Source organism: Drosophila elegans, unplaced genomic scaffold (genome assembly GCF_018152505.1).
Source record: "Drosophila elegans isolate 14027-0461.03 unplaced genomic scaffold, ASM1815250v1 contig_476, whole genome shotgun sequence".
Classification (NCBI taxonomy): domain Eukaryota; kingdom Metazoa; phylum Arthropoda; class Insecta; order Diptera; family Drosophilidae; genus Drosophila; species Drosophila elegans.
Genome location: NW_024545863.1, coordinates 7,994,693 through 8,010,706, shown reverse-complemented (window position 1 = coordinate 8,010,706; position 16,014 = coordinate 7,994,693). Strand labels below are relative to the sequence as shown.

The following is a 16,014-nucleotide window of genomic DNA, read 5'->3' as shown; positions in this document are numbered from 1 at the left end:
ATATTTAGCATAGTTTTTATTCATCGTTTTTATTCCAGACTTGCCAAATGGGTAAATTGCTTAAAATAGTATATATTATACTATATTTTATTATATGTCTTATTCTTTCTGTGTAACAAGTTTGGCTGGATGGTAGAATGGCCTGGGCCCCAGTGAGTTTACATAATGCAAATGCAAGTACATGGCACTTGAGCATGCTCTTCGCGCCACGTTTCGCATATTTGCCGGCTGCCTGTGTTCTGGCTTTCTGGCGTTCTGGCGTTCTGGTATCCTGGCCTGGGCCTCCTGGTTGTGCCACCGTTTCTGGTTAGCCCTTTGCCATGTCAGCACCTCGCCGCATCATTTTTTCGACTGCGGAATTAATAGGTTAAGTAAATAGCCATGTAATATTTTGCAATGCCGAGCGGTTATGTGAGCAAGCAAAAGAGGGGTTTTGGTTATGGAAAAAAACGACTTAAAATGCTGCGCTCGGATGTCGATGATATGATATCCTTCGGTCGACAGCTTTCGCCACATTCAGGGATATTCTTTTCTCTGACGATAATGACTCGTAAGCTTCGAGGTGGGCTTAAAATAAATCTTTAAATTACTTCGTTTTTGCAGATGGAAAAATATTGAATTTGTACATATTTATACCAGAACTGGAAACTTAAGCCATACAAAAATTGGATATTATTTCCTTGAGTACAATTTGCAGTACGCATTTTATTTCTGCACACATTTCACAAAGTTCAGTGAACCCAGCCAAGCTATTATAGCAAAAACTAAAATATGTAAACGAAACTGTCTAAAAGCAAATGCACACCATCTGAAACGTGATTCATGAAGGTAGTGGGACCTTAGCTTGGTAATGTAGGTGAGAAATTTCGTATTCATTTGGCGGCGACAAAAACGCGTTCTTGCACTTTAACCACGTTCAAAATATCCGTAAATATAGTACAAGCGGGCGAACTATAAGCGCTGTTGTCGTCGCCATGTGTGCGCAGATTGCATTTCAATGGGCCGGGACCGTCCTCGTCGTCCCTCCTCCGCCGTCGAAGAGGTCTCCCTCCGAATCCTTGCCTGCATCTTCCCGGTTTCCCAGGCTGTGCCATGTGCAAGCTGCACGGCTGTTGCTTCTGCTGCTATGTTGCTGCTGTGTTGCAATGCATTGCTCGTTGCAAGGGTCGGCAGTTCTGCCTTTTGTTTTAGAAAATAAAAACAACGCGGTGAGAAGAACTCGCCCCATGCAACGGCGAAAGGCAAAAGTAGGCCAAGTTAAAATTGATTTAATGCGTTGATTGCGTGAACGTCGAGAATCGTTGCAGTTGCAGTTGCTGTTGCAGCTGCGATTGAGATTGCAGTTGCCCAGATTTATGCCGCGTCAGCTGGCTCTTGTTTTACTTTCGATGGATCTTAATCTTGCCAGCAATCCGGTGGCCTGGGATCGTACTGACCCAGAAATTTCCAAAGGGTAGACTACGGGGCGTATGCGCGATGTGCGACGGCAATGGCGATGGCGAACATTGACCCAGGACCTCTTGCCACCCACTTGACGCGTTCGTTAAAAATAATTGCGAATGCTTTTGCAGGTTGCGTGTCACAACATTCTGCAATCCTTTAGCAATTTTCCGCAGTTTGTTGATTTTTCCGCCGGCAACGTCAAGTGGCCGTCGCCGACGCTTTCCTTTTGACAGCTAATTGGGGAAATATTTTGGAAATTCTCCTTCTGTTTATTCTGGCACATCAAAGCGTTGCCTCGGCAATCGCCTTGAATCGAATCGAAGGGTCCTTGGCAGGATGCGGCACAAGGGCGCATTATATTTTAACACCTTCATCCAATTGCCAGCTTTTTGTTCTACTTCCTCGCATCGATCCCGTCCGCTGTCAGATGCGTTGCCCTTCCGTCCCTGCCTCGGGCTTAATTTATGGACTTTGGCCATCCGCTGGCGCATCATTCCGCCGTTCTTCTATTTTTTATTTTGCTTTCGCCGCTATAGCTGCTTCATTCCAAAAGTGACGACAAAACATTCCACAATATGACAAAAAAACGAAAGAAAGAGAAATCCTTTTTGCAAAAGAATCAAATGCAAAAAAAAAAGAACGCCATCGACAATTTAGATAAATTTTCCCACCAGCCATGGCCATAAAAACAAAGACCGCGACCCGAGAAGATCATCGAGGGGTGCTCCTCGAGCTCTCTCTCTCTCTTTCTGCAGGATTTCAGGGTGTCCAGGCCACGGGTGCGGTCATCATACTCATCCGCATCCGCATGGGCATCCGCATCCCCTTTCATCCACAATATAATCACGCTGTGCTCGATATCGAATGATAAACTCCGAGGCAAAGTCGCATAAAGATGATAGTGTGCCAGTGAGATGGTGTTGGTGCAGCCTGCTCGCCTCCAGTTTGTGTGTGCTCAACGGCTCAGCGCATATCCTTCAGGTACAACTTACTCATATATCACAAAAGGATACTGCGCTCCTCCCGTTGTGTGCTTTTCTGCTTAGCTTTTTGTCTTGTCTGCGTGGTCAGCGCTCTGGCTATTGCCCCTTCCCATTTTTTATCCCCTCGATCCCCTTGATCCCCTTGATCCTGCTCATCCTGCTGGCCGCTCGAAGGTGACACCGTGGCACAGACAATGGCCAAAGGACGAGACACGATGGTCAAGCGACCGCCTCTCGCAGCGCTATGAAACGAAAACGAAAAAAAAGGATACGGCGAGCGAAAAAAATTAGAACCAGTCGCTGGCCAAATGCAAAAAATATATAAAAAGAAGTAAGCAAATCAAAATCAACTCATAAAAAACGTAGTTTTATATGTGGGTCTGCATTAAAAATGCAAATGTCGCATTGAGTTTCCTTCCTTCATGGCTCGTTTTTTTTCTTGTTCGCTGATGTCCTCGCTGCGGCTGGTCATCCACATCCTGTCCCTGTTTCTGGGCTGGCATTTAAGATTTTGGGTAAACAACGTTTCGCAACGGTGACTAAAATATGAAAAACGTCCATTAGAATAATGCTAGTTTAATATTAAAAGCTTGGAAAACAGTAACAAAAGCTCCTTTTGAAAAACAAAAAGATACCATTTCTTGCGAAACAGAAACTATCACATTAAAAAATGTTTACTTCAATTAGATACATTTTTAATTTAAATGTTTCCTATTAGTTAGAAAAGTGTTTTGATCTTCCTATTTTCATATTTCTAATTAAATGTTATTTAAAAATCTTTGTGAATTTAGTATTTTTATTTATGTCAGCTTATTTACTACAGCTTAATAAGTTTTACATTCTGAATTTAAAGGTTTCGGATACGAGATATTTTTATATATCGTTTGAAAAAACATATTTACTAAATACATATTTAAAATTTTTGAGCTTTTTATTTCTTTAATGCTTATTTCGAATAAAGCTTTTAGTTATTGGTATATTTTTATATAAAACTGCATTATTGATTGGAAGCATTACTAATTAATGATTCAAAATATTGATAAAAAAGCATACATCAAAAATAAATAATAATAACCCTGTCACCCACATAATTTGGCTTTAAGCTTAACTCCTCAGACTTTCTATAGATTTCAAAATTGATGCTTTCTTGCTTCTCCAGAGTGATGCTCGCTGATTTCGAGGGTACAGCAGCGAAAACATGAGCAACCACCGGCGATTAAAGCCGAGCCAGGGGAAGAGCGAAGCAAAAAACGAAGGCGAAACTGAAATATCAGCGTGGCTCAATAAGTTTCGGGCCCTGGACAATGTCCATCCTTTTGCGAGAGTGGAGGTTCAGGTACATTCGAGGACGCTTCTAGGGACGGGTGTGAGTGCGAGTGCTAGTACTACCTACATCCATTTAAATGCAGACAAGTCCTTGCGTCGTGATCTTCCTTTGTGCGGCGGCCAAGTGCGCTGCTGTCTGCCGCCCCCCCTCCCCTCTTGGACCGCTCGACCCTCAGCAACCCCGGCATCTCGCATCTCGCAACTCGCATCTCGAAGGAAATGAAATGAAAAGCATGCAGAAAAAGTTTTATTATGCGCGAGAGGGAAAAAATGCGATTTTTTATATGAAAAATATTTGGAACGGACTGTGTGGCTGGCAGGCACAGGGGGTTGCTAGGGGAACAGGGCAGGGACAGGGTAAAGGGCACATATGGGCATTGGGTACGGGGGTAGGGTCTCGAGCTTTGTGCCCGTGTGTGTTTGTGCCTCTCGGATCGCAAGAAGTGTTGGATGTCATCTTATTATTTCGAGACCATCGCAGCGACGCCGGCAGCGAGATCCGAACCGATCCGATCCGATCCGATCGCCTTGATGATGACCATGCGCCCGTGATTCTGAGTCTGATTCTGATTCCCCTACATGGCCAAAGCTACAGCCACCGCCACTACGGGGCCACTGCGTCCACCGTCAGATGTAAGCCTCGCAAAACTGTGGGAATAAAAACAGGATCGGAATGAAAAACTGCGTTATCGCCGCAGAAACGGACATTGCTTGATTTTGTTATTGCTGCTGCCGACGCGCTTGATGATGCCTCCGATTTTTGATGATGCTCTGCCCCTCTTCTTCCTCTGCTGAAGGTGATGGTGATTGGTGATGGTCATCGTGATCAATGTGAGGCAGCAGCGTTATCCTTTCAGGCTCAGCCTCGTTGCCTACATTTGCTCCGTTTCACTTTCGTTAGCAGCCCTGGTTTCGAGAAAAGATTCTTTTTCCTACAGTCTTACTTCAATAACATTAACCGTTCTCCGATAATAACATTGCTTTACTTAAGCTAAATAATAATTATAATCTTGACTTTATACTTGAAGCCATCTGACTTGAGTGCAATAAGACTAGACAATTTAGAACTTGGAATTGGGGGATTTTAGTTAGGCAGGTTCCACTATTAGTTTGCTAATTTTAAATAAGTTAAATGTTATTTTTTAAAATCAGGGAAAAAATGTTGTACCAAAAATTTTTTTATAGGCTTTGGTATTTAACCAAGCTGTTAATTGCAAGACAATAATTTATTTAAATGTATTTAAAAATTTTATTTATTTATTTCAAATACTGCAGTTAATTGTAACATTACAGCCCATAGGGTACATTAATATGAGAATTTTGGAAGTCCTTGTTAACTAAATGAAATAAACCCAGAAAAAAAGATTTGATTTTCTTAAACGTAATAATCAGAAAGTGTAACATTGAAGACATAGTCCTCCAGATCCAGCTTATCCGTTGAGAGTTTGTAATTTCGCTTTTCCCATTCCGCTTTGCGTACTCCCCTGCGCGGTCATCGCACCTGCTTTGCTGGCAAATTGAGTTAGCGAGTGGCGAAAATCCGAATCAAAATCGGAATCCGAAAGAGATGGGCACATAGAACCATGACAGATCTTATCGGGGGCATCTAGATACGCTTTACTTGTCGCTCGGCCATTGTCCGTGACTTCGAGTTAATTAAACTTGGACGGGCGGCGGTAAGCGGGCAGCGGGTAGCGAGGCGAGTGGATGGATCATAAAAACGGATTGCCCGCCGGGCAGCGATGGGAGCAGAAGAATTGCAGTTAATTGAAATGTTCCTCAAACATATAGAGAGAGTGGGAGCGAGAGGCTATGTTGACGGAGATACCGCGGCAAAGAGAAAAAGAGTGAGAGAGAGAGGGAGATAAGATACAAGAGCCCCTGGCGACAAAACGCATCGCGACTTTGTTGGCATCTTTGGGCATCGGAATCTGAATCTGAATCAGAATCTCTGAGGGGTCAATTCGAAGTGGTAAAAAATCCGCAAAAAAGCATAGAGCGGGGAGTAGCACTCTCTGAGCGACAAAAGGTTTGACTACAAGCCGGCAAAGCTGGGTGGTTTTCGCTAGCTACTGGGTTGAAGAACTACAAGAAGCAGGCTACGTATACGTATGTGTGTGAGTTGCCGAGAGAGAGAGAATGCAATACCAATGCATGCGACTATGCGACTGCCGCTGCGAATGCCAAAAACAAAACAAAAAGGAATCGTTTTGCCGGCTGTGCCACTCTGTGCCACTCTCTCTCTCTCTCTCTCTATCTGTCTCTCAGTTGCTTGGGTGTATTGGTATTGGTGTATCTGTGTGCGACTGCGACTGCAAGCTTTTTTGTCGCCGACGGAGACTCTGAAAATCGGGCCTCTGAGACGGACTGACTACCCAGCCAGCCGGGTATCTGTATCTGTATCGCATCGCCACTCCACTCGCAAGTATCGCGGACGCGCAAACGACCATGCGAAAATATTGCAACCACAAATCTGGAACTTTTTACACAAACGGTTAACTCTGGCCAGAAAACACACATCTTTCGGAAATAATACAAAGCCCAAATAAACCACAGCCAACGTTGGAAATCATATTAGTCAAAATTCTATTCAGGATCGGAGTCCGCGCATACGACGTCTTCAAAACACTTTGGATTATATCAACCGCAATAGATCCCAGCCACCAAAAACATCAGCCATCATTGGAAAATCTAACAATAGAATCGAATCACACAGTTATCATCCAGTAAAACTTGTTAGTGCTTAATACGTTTAAGCGAAACATTGCCAGTTTTTGTTTAAGTTTTTCTTTATTTGCTAGATTTAATAACAACGGTAAATCTTTGATAATATTCTCTACTATGGTTAAGTGTGCAAGCCAATTACGCTTTTAGTTTAAACACCTAATATAACGTCGATTAAAACGCAGTCATACAACGGAACAAAACTTATTATAAAACGGGGAGGGCAGTTTCTATGGCCACGCGTTGCAAACTTTAAAAGCATACGCAAAATGCAGCGACATGTCTGGAAATGCATTAAAATCAAATACAAAATCTATAAATTTCTAACAAGTGAAGCAAACACAACCTAAAACAAAGAAACAAATACAAAAGTAACCAAAAACAAATGGTATAGCATGCAAAACAACTTAAGTGCATATTTCGTGTTTAGTGACAAATTATGATCATCAAGTGAGGCGAACTTAAAACAATTGAAATTATATAATTAACCAGTTATAGCAATCAACTTTTGCCACCAAAGACTGCGTTTGCACACATTTGCAATTTAACTTTCAGTCGGCTTTGGATTGTACCAGATTGGATCGCCCAAACACCACGAAACGCAGTCGGTCAAAACTTTCGAAACTAAATCTAACCGAAATTCAAAATAGCTAAAGGAATTCGAATCAAAACTAGCGGAGATACCTGCCTGCCAGCTTTACGTAACCCACAGAGCCAGGGAAAGTGCATCCAAAGCTTTAAAAGCGGCTCTGGAACCATATACACACGATCGCCGATCGAGGGTTTCAAAGCTCCACGCGGGGTATACGCCCCATTTAAAATAACAAACAAAAAAAAAACAAAAAAAAAAAAGAGAACCGAGAGTGCAACTGCATCGGCCGATTAACGATCGGGAAAGCCGAGCGCTCGTAACTTGTTCTCCGAGGCTTCGTGCACTTCCTGTGCAGCGCTGCTCCGATCGACGATCCGCAGCTACAGCCCCCCAGCAACAGGCGATCAGTTCGCTGGCGAATGCACCGCTGATTGCAATTACTGCAGAGCTGCATTCCTGATCAGAAAAGAAAAGCTAAAGAGAGGCGATCGGTGTGATCTACTGTACTCTCCGCCGAGCATCTCTATCTCAACGCAACGTGTCGGAAAAGCGCGAAAGTGGCAAATATTTTGCAACAAACACCCATTGTAGTCGATAAGAGTGCGGTCAAGTGAATCTCTCCAGTGAAGTTGTTGAATAGTGAAAAACGTAACAAACTCAAAAACACACAAACGCATTAATTCCCATAAATATAGCTTAGCACATTTTCGGATTAAATATCTACAGCACCCATTGGATACATCATCAGCAGCAGCAGCAGCAGCAGCAGCACCCCACACACTTGGATACACAGCGCCTGAGATACTCTCTACTCGGAAGTTGCAGCAACAATTCGCTCGAGTAAGTCGCCAATTCTGATTTATAATCGTTAGTACTGCGGCTGGGGACACACCTTTTCAATGCTAAATAGAACAGATATGTATCTCGGATTTTTTTAATGGGGCGATTCTAAAAAGAATTTCATTAGCCGTCGTAAAGATATCAGGTTTAGATGGTGACTCAAGGTTGCAGACTAAGACTTTTGTGTTCAGGTTATCTATTGTGAAAATGTACTCAGGGTTTAGCTCTTTTATAATATAACTAATCTTTCTATTTTATATTTAATTTCTTTTAAAAAATATGTTTTTGAAAGATAACTTATAATTTTTTTGATTTTCTTCCCTACTAAGTCATGTTTCTTCCTATCCCTTTGTAATTTGTTTTATATCTCAAAATATGTTTAATAAAATTTTTCTCTTTATTTATGCAGAAGGTTTTATTTATGTTTGGCGATTTAGAAAGAAATCCCACGAATTTGCATAGTTCTATTTTTATTACCCACTTCATCATATTTCGGGGGGTGTGATTATTGGCCGCAAACATTCTCAGGCTTTCTCGGAATTTGTCCACACACTCGAATTCTTTCACCAGCTTCTAGGGTTACTCAGCTGTTTTACTGTTAGTCAGCGGCACCCACTTGTGTTTTATTAGCCATCTTCCCAGGGTCTCCGTTTTCATCTCGAAGTTCCAAGCTTTGGGTAATTTGAGAGACCCTCTAAGTTTTACCGCAAAGTAAATAATTTCAGCATATTTCGATTTAGAGGCAAGTGCTGAGTAGAGCGAAAGTATTCCTCTTATTTTTGTTTATTTTTACAGCGCTTGAGAGAGTCGTATGGTATTGAATGGTGATGTTCACGTGCTGACGAGCCACTTACCTTGGTGCAGGGGGGTGGGGTCGGAAAGTGGGTGGTGCAGTGGTTGTTGGAGACCGGCAGACGAACGAAACCCACAAGTTCATGACCAAAGCGCCGGAAAGCCGGTGTGGACCTCCAGGAAAACCCTTACCCAAACCGAAAACCCACTGGCCAGTCATCTCTCTGCTGCAACTGTGTGGGAGTATCTGTATCTGCATTCGTAACTGTGCATGTGCATCGGAATCTATGTGGAAGAGTATCTGTGTGTTTGCGAAGGCCTAATGTAATTGTATGCGTTTATTTTAGTTAACGATTCGACTGATGATTTGCCCTCATGCCAAAGTAAAATACAAATTTACAGACAGCATCTACGTTTTTTACACTCAGCCCTTGGGCATTCGTTCTTTTTGTTGTTTTCGCTCATTTAACCCCTTTAAAGGAATGTTCAGCAGAGTTTTTTTTTTTGCATAGAAGCTTCTCAGGCTCGTTTGTTCGTGTGTTTGTGTGTATGGAACGCATTGTGGAACGTCGACAGTGTATGTGAAAGATACGTTACACAGAACAAAAAAGTAGTTCGATATTTACAATTTTATTTTCTGTCTGTTTTTGTCCAATAATAAATTTTTATAATTGGCTATATATTATTTAGCCTTATAAATTTTGTTTTGGAATTTATTAAATTGTTTCTTATCAAATTGTTTTATACAATATAGACACAAACATTTTTTTCTGTGCAGGGGATACTTTTGTAGAACTCTTTTAGCCTATTCATTTTTCTTTCTGTGTGGGGGACCTTGCCTAAATTCTTTTAGCCTATTTATGCGGCATTTTCACTTTTGTTTATCTGGTTTTATTTGGGTTTAGTACTTTTAGTTTCTAGAGTTTAAATACAAAAACTTGGCTTCCACACTCGACAAGACTGTCGTGTTTTATTCGCGATCTTCCACAGCCAAAGAGAAAGAGAGCACTTTGTTTGCGTGTGCTACGGAGAGCATGTTTTTTCGCCATTCACTTTGTTGTGCAAATTCTGCTGCCACTCGCGCTGCTTATCGGCTCTCTTTGCGCTCTCTCTCTCGCTTGCCTGTTTTCTTTTTTTTGCGAAACTTTTTGCCTGCCCGAGATACAAACGTATCTGTGTGAGAGTGACGCTCCGTGGGCTCTTGATTTGCCAATGTGTGCGTGCACTTTTGTCGCTGCAGCTTTTTCGTGGCTGCGACTGCGACTCCCCGAGTTGTAGTTGTTTGATTTGGTTTGTGGCTTTTGTTGTGCGACGCAAGTGACGACGTGAAGACCAGAATTGCGAGCGGAGCGGTATATTTGCTTTTACTGCTGCCTCGATACCGCTGCTGATTTCCGATTCTCAGACGTTGGCGAACCGAGAACCGGTGACGTAGACGACGTTGCCGTCCGCCATTATTACAACGCGGCTGCCACACGCAAAACAATATTGGACATACCCTAAAAATAACTTTCGCCAACTGCAGTTCGGAAAAGTGTGCTTGCTTGCCAAAAAGAAATTAGAAAAACGAAAATAACGTACAAGACCATTCATTTCCCATAGTTATATTTTAAAATATGTTGGCAGTGAGCGCGCGCGGCATGCAAAACGAAACGAAAACGTAACGACGGAACGGCGGGCGGCCAATTGTGATCTCATATACGATACGATCTTAACTCAAATACAAATATTCTATGTAGAAAAATGCCAGGAATCTAGCAACAAATTGTGCAACGCCGAGAATAACTACTTCTAAATACATACATAAATATCAATATCAATAGGTAAAATTGAACGCAACGAAGTAATATTGTGAATTTCTTAGTGCAAGCCAAATACAACAAAAAATGGAAAAAGGTAATTTCAGTATCTTGGCGATACTTTTGCCAACTGCAATTTGCAATTAGTGGCTATGCACTCATACACTGACATTAAAGCTATATGTATTAAAATATAAAAAGTGAGCGAGAGCAGACAACAATATCATCGTATCAAGTGCCTGTGTGTGAGAGTTCTCAAGTGAGTGTGCGTGTGTGAGTACGTTCCGATGTAGGAACAAAAAGCGACGGCATTTTATTTTATATTTTTCGCCTTCGTCTTGCTTCTCCTCTCTCTTTTATCTTAAACTGCAGCCCCAACAAATACATGTATGTATGCGCTGTCTGTGCTTAGTGTTTGCAATAATGGGCAAAAGTTAGAAACGTCTACATATATGCCTTGCGTATGGGGTATAAAATTAAATCGCCAAACAGCTGACGCATGGCGTGAAGTGAAATGAAATGAATCGAAATGAATTCAAATAAAAATGAATGTGCGTTCAGGTGTTTTTCCCTGATATTTAATAAAATACGGACAACGACAACAACAACGCCCACGGCTTTTGCCGTTGTTCAACACTGCAGCTCACTTATACACGCATACACAGAGGCCCCACAATGGAAGCGCCCCCCACACAGACACACTCTCGGCAAAGAGAGGCATGCAACGATTTTTTTTTTATTTGCGACGCTTGCCTTTGGGAGTGTGTGTGTGTGAGTGCGGCAATGCATTTAACATCGTCACAATCGCATTAAAACGCCGCCGTCTACCTCTCTGGTATCCCCCCTCCCTTGTAAAGCCCCAATTCTTCTTGGGCCACCATTTTGATTTTTGCCTTTTGCATCGTTCGCTGCCTCCCTTCTTTTTCTTCTTCTTCTTCCCTTTTCCTTTTCTTTTCTTCCCTTCCTTCGGCTCCAATATCGCCGCCGCCGACGCCGCTTAAATCATTAAAAAGTGAACTTAAAATAAAGAAAAGTCCAGACAAAGTTGAACCGCCTGTATGTTTTTGTGTGTGTTGTGCAAAAAACCGGTTTGTTCTGCCGCTTAAAACTGAGATTTTGTGCGGTTGTTTTTCAATGGTACATTTTATGTTTGTTGCCTTGCTTTTAGTCAGCACTGCATCCTGATTTGGCGCAGCCTGCTTTTGCTCCTGGGCTCCAAAGTTTGGCCACGTGTCAACCCAATGGCGTCCACTAAACCCACACACTTGCAGTTTTGAAAACCGGCCGGCGTGCATAAAAGGGGGGCATAGTGGGGTGGCGAGGGGCGCTTCCTAGGCGGTTGAGAGAGACCAAAAGCTTGCCTGCAGTGGCCAAAAAGCTTTCGAGTGCAACGCGCTCTCTCCAAAGAGAGGAAGAAAGTAGCGAAGTAGAGAGAACCTGAAGAAGAGAGCATTCATTTGCAGTTTCTTCTTCTGTTGTCTGTCGCGTCCTCAACAAACCCCCTTTTTGAAAGCCTCGTTGCACTCAACGCCCTCCCCTCATGCAACACCCTTTCCGGAACCCCCCTTATACCCAACCCATGCGCGCATAATTTGGCGCTTCGCCATGTTTTCTCCTCGCTCGCCTTTGTACTTTCATGGTGCCCCCAAAAAGCGGCTCTCATTTAGTTTGGGTGTTGCATGATGCATGACTCTTGGCTCTCGGCAAGAACATGGCCAGCGGGTAAATTGGGAGTCTTGGGGGGGCTCACCCGGAGGGGTTGCCGGCAACACGTTTTGTCTTTTGCATTCGACTTGGGAGCTCTGTTAAGCAATTTTCTCTATGTTGTCTTCCTTCCCCTTTTTGGCTTGGGCGATAAACTTTAATAAGCCTCTCTGCGGTGATTACTCTCAAAACCGTAATTTTTAACTTGTGCTTTAAAATTCTAATTTTCTTATACATACATATTTCATTATGGGTTGAATACTTTAGCTAGAACAGTAAGTATAGCAATGGCGATAGGGGCATGATGAGCAAAGATCACCTAAGGGGGCTCAAAGAATTTAAACGGATTTTTAAAGAATTTAGCATCAGAATTTTTTGAGCGAAGGTTTAAAATTGGTCTGCACATGTCTTTGATAAATTATGTACAAAAGCATGGCGATCACATATTCCTTAGTTAAAAATACAAGACAAAATATTAATACCATCATCGGATATTACATTTTTTCAGAGCCACTCTTCCCATTTCTAAAATAAATATGGAAAAATCTATTGAAATAAGTTTTAGTATCTTTTTTTTGGCGTTTCAAAACTTAAATTAATAATTAAGACTGTATAAATATGCTAACGGATTCTTATTTTCCTACATCCTTGGAAATAATTTCCCAGCGCACACAATTTATTCAGGCTACTTTGAATCAGCGGGTGCCGTGCCATTCAGAGCTATCCACCAGGATATGCCGCCATTCCCTCAGAGCCACCTACTCCTGCCAGCACACCACACCATACCGCATACTATAGGAACAGATCGCAGCGGGCGGTGCATGGAGCAGCCTAATTTCGCAAATAACAATATGCTAAAAAAGAAATGCAAGATACGAGCTCAACTAGACTCGTTTACCGCTCCCCATTCTATTGCCCCTCTTTTCCCCTAAGAACCCAATGCAATTGAGCGGCGCCTGCAGCCGGCACTTTTCTAATTCGCCGAACTATGGGAGACCCAGTGGAAACCTGCCCAGCTATCGCAGCTAAGCTCTTGTCCCACTCGGATTGGGCTGGGGTTTTGTGTCGGATTGGATTGTGTTGGCCCGGCTTCGGTTGGGTGCTTTTTCCGTCGGATGAGTTTTGCGATTGTTTGGGTTGGGGGTTGTGTCGCACACACAAAAGCGCATTTGGGTTTCCGGCGGCTCGTGTGGAATGTGTCTATTTGCCTCTTTTTGGTCACGTTTTTAACCTATTAGAGGATTCTTTAAATTTATATGTTTTATCTATTTTCTTTGAAGAGAATTGGTTTGCATGACCATAATATTTAATGCAATTTGGCATTTTTTAGAAATGTCTTTAAAAAAAAGATTTTTTTTAAATAAGTTTATAAGTATATAGAGTAATGTTTTCGGTGCTATTTTCTTTGAAGCAGTATAGAATTCGATCACTTAAGATAGGAGTGTGAGGTGATTGGGTATTCCCAGCGTCGATCCCCAATACCAGTGTTGTTTTCATGATTTTTTCTGCCTCTGGCTTTCGACTTTCTACGACTCCAGCTCCGGCATCGACTCCTGGGGGCATCTTTGGCAGCTATAAAAAAGCACTCCATTTTCTTCTCTCGCAAAACTTTTGTGTAATTTTCATTTTGCGCTTGTCGCGTGAGTCCTATTTCTCCAACTCCAACTCCTGCCACTGGCACATTTCTTCCCATGAGCCGGCGGCTTTATGTACTGTTGCAGGCACGTTGTACGTTGTTTTTTCACTCCTTATATTTGGCAGTTGCACAGCGCAAATATACGGATAGACACAATGCCTTAGCCAGCCACTGTTGGTACATGCCACCGCCACCGCCACCGTCCGTCTGGCTGTTGTTGTCGCTGCCGCAATGCAGTGGATTCGGCAGGACCCCTTGGTTTTGGCCTGGCCAACACGTGACTGACCTCCTCGGCTGGGTTTATTTTCGGGGGGGAGGGGTCGTGGTAGGAGGATGGATGTTGGGCGCCATTTTCATTTGTTGATGCGGTCGAGCAGCGTCCCTGCACTTTTGCGGCCACAAAATGTGAGCATCAAATATTGAAAACATTTCCCCGACCGGGTTGCACAGTTTTTATGGCTGCCACACAGTGAATGTGCATGTGGATGTGGATGTAAATGTGGACCCCAGTGACATGGCCAAAAAGAGCTTTTTTGGCAGATATTCCGAAGGCTAGACCCGCCTGATTGGTTTCTTGGCAACAAAACCCCACTGAAGTGCCCCAACCCGTTGCTGTTTACTCAAATAAACCCGACTTGCAACTTATTGCCATGTTATCTTTGATTTTGGCCCCGGCACAGCGGCAATAGGACGCAGTCCGGTTTCTCACAAAAAAATAGGGGACAACGCCTTGCCACGTGACTCTATTTAAGATATGACTGGAGATGCACTTTGTTTATTCGAGGCTAAGAGCACAGATAGCTTATCTAATAAAGCTCAGCGATTAAGGGGAATAACCTTTACAAAATACGGTTTTAGATCTGTATTTTATTTCTCTTAATTTATGTTACATATTGATCTGCTTTCATTCCCAACACAACTAAAATGAACTGGAGACAGCAATAACGTTACTCGAGCAATTTTTGTTCATCTAATTCTTAACTAAAATCCAATCTTTCAAGAGTAATATAACAGGGCACCCAAATGCAGGCAGCAATTAAGATTTATCCTTATTGCACTTCCACTTAAAGGATTTCTAATATTTCATTAAACACTCTTCTGTAGTCCTTCATAAATTACAATAAATTTTATTCATTTAAAACTCTCTTGAGGGGGAAATGACCTCATTCCCCTTCCCTCAAAATCTGCACCGTTGTCTGCCGCCTCTTAGACGCTGCCATCTAATTTGCTTGGTTTGCCTGCACTTTGCTGGGAATTTGTTCGTTGTCGCAATGCCATAAATTGTGCAACTTATGCGGCCAACTGGCCGTCTTCTAGTACCCCAACCCCTCTACCCCTTTTGGGGCTATAAATTACAAGAAGGCATTTGCCACACTTCCGTTCGGAGGCCCTCAGGTCTGCAGTGTCTGCAGTTTCCACTCCGTCCACCAGGCCAGGCTGGAGTTATTTTTGCGCTTTAAATCGGCTTAACTGGCCGCCGGAGTGATAGTTGGCTCATCTGGGCACCAGGGGAAGGGTCTGAAAATCAATAAGCCCAAGGAACGACCATTGTTGTCGCCGTTGTCCATGGCAATAACATTTAAATGCCCTGGGCTTCTTGAAATTCACATTGCGAAAGCCTGAAACTTTAACACTTCCTAGCATGGCAAACAACCCCAAACTTGGACCCCCTTGTTGTTGATGTTGTTGTTGTTGTTGTTGTTGTTGTTGTACGTACCCCCACCGAGACACTCATTCGTAGTTTCTACAGTCTGGCTTCAGTTGGCAGACAGGGGCGGCGAAGTTACAAAGGGGGGCGGTCTTGTAATTCTAGACCAGACTGCCGGTGGCGGCGGCGACGCTCTGTCTGCCAGACAGACGTGAGTGACGAACAAATATGGCAAAACGATTTATTTGGCTTTATCAGCAATTTTGATTCTTCTTTGTCTCCCATCGAAAGAGTCGCATTAAGTGTTCCGGCTGCGTTGCGGCGATTTGTCATATCGCTGATTTACTAACCTTACACCAGGCATTATCTCTTGGCAAAGGAGTCCGCTGCCGGAATGGTGGAATCCGGTGTCGAACCACCCCTGCGAGCGGCTGCAGGGTGACTGTTTTTTTTTTTTTTGTTTTCTTCATTTTCATTTTATTTTTTATCCGAGGGTGTAACTAACCGAGTCACAAGTGCAGGGAGCA

At 43.0% G+C, this 16,014-nt stretch overlaps 1 protein-coding gene across 7 annotated transcripts in view; it reads left to right on the top strand.

Annotated features, from left to right (window-relative positions):
- Positions 1–16,014, top strand: part of LOC108140489 (heterogeneous nuclear ribonucleoprotein R) — a 53,761-nt gene that overhangs the window by 17,143 nt on the left and 20,604 nt on the right. The window contains exon 1 of one of the 7 annotated variants that reach the window (XM_017263244.2): positions 6,154–7,908. The exons of 5 other annotated variants lie outside the window; for them this stretch is intronic. Coding sequence is in view for 1 of the 2 variants with exons in the window: in XM_017263243.2 (XP_017118732.1) it covers positions 10,587–10,596 (10 nt within the window). In the remaining variant the exon portion in view is untranslated. Of the gene's footprint in view, positions 1–6,153; positions 7,909–10,017; positions 10,597–16,014 lie in introns of those variants that run through there. One more of the 7 variants, XM_017263243.2, reaches the window with a different exon arrangement.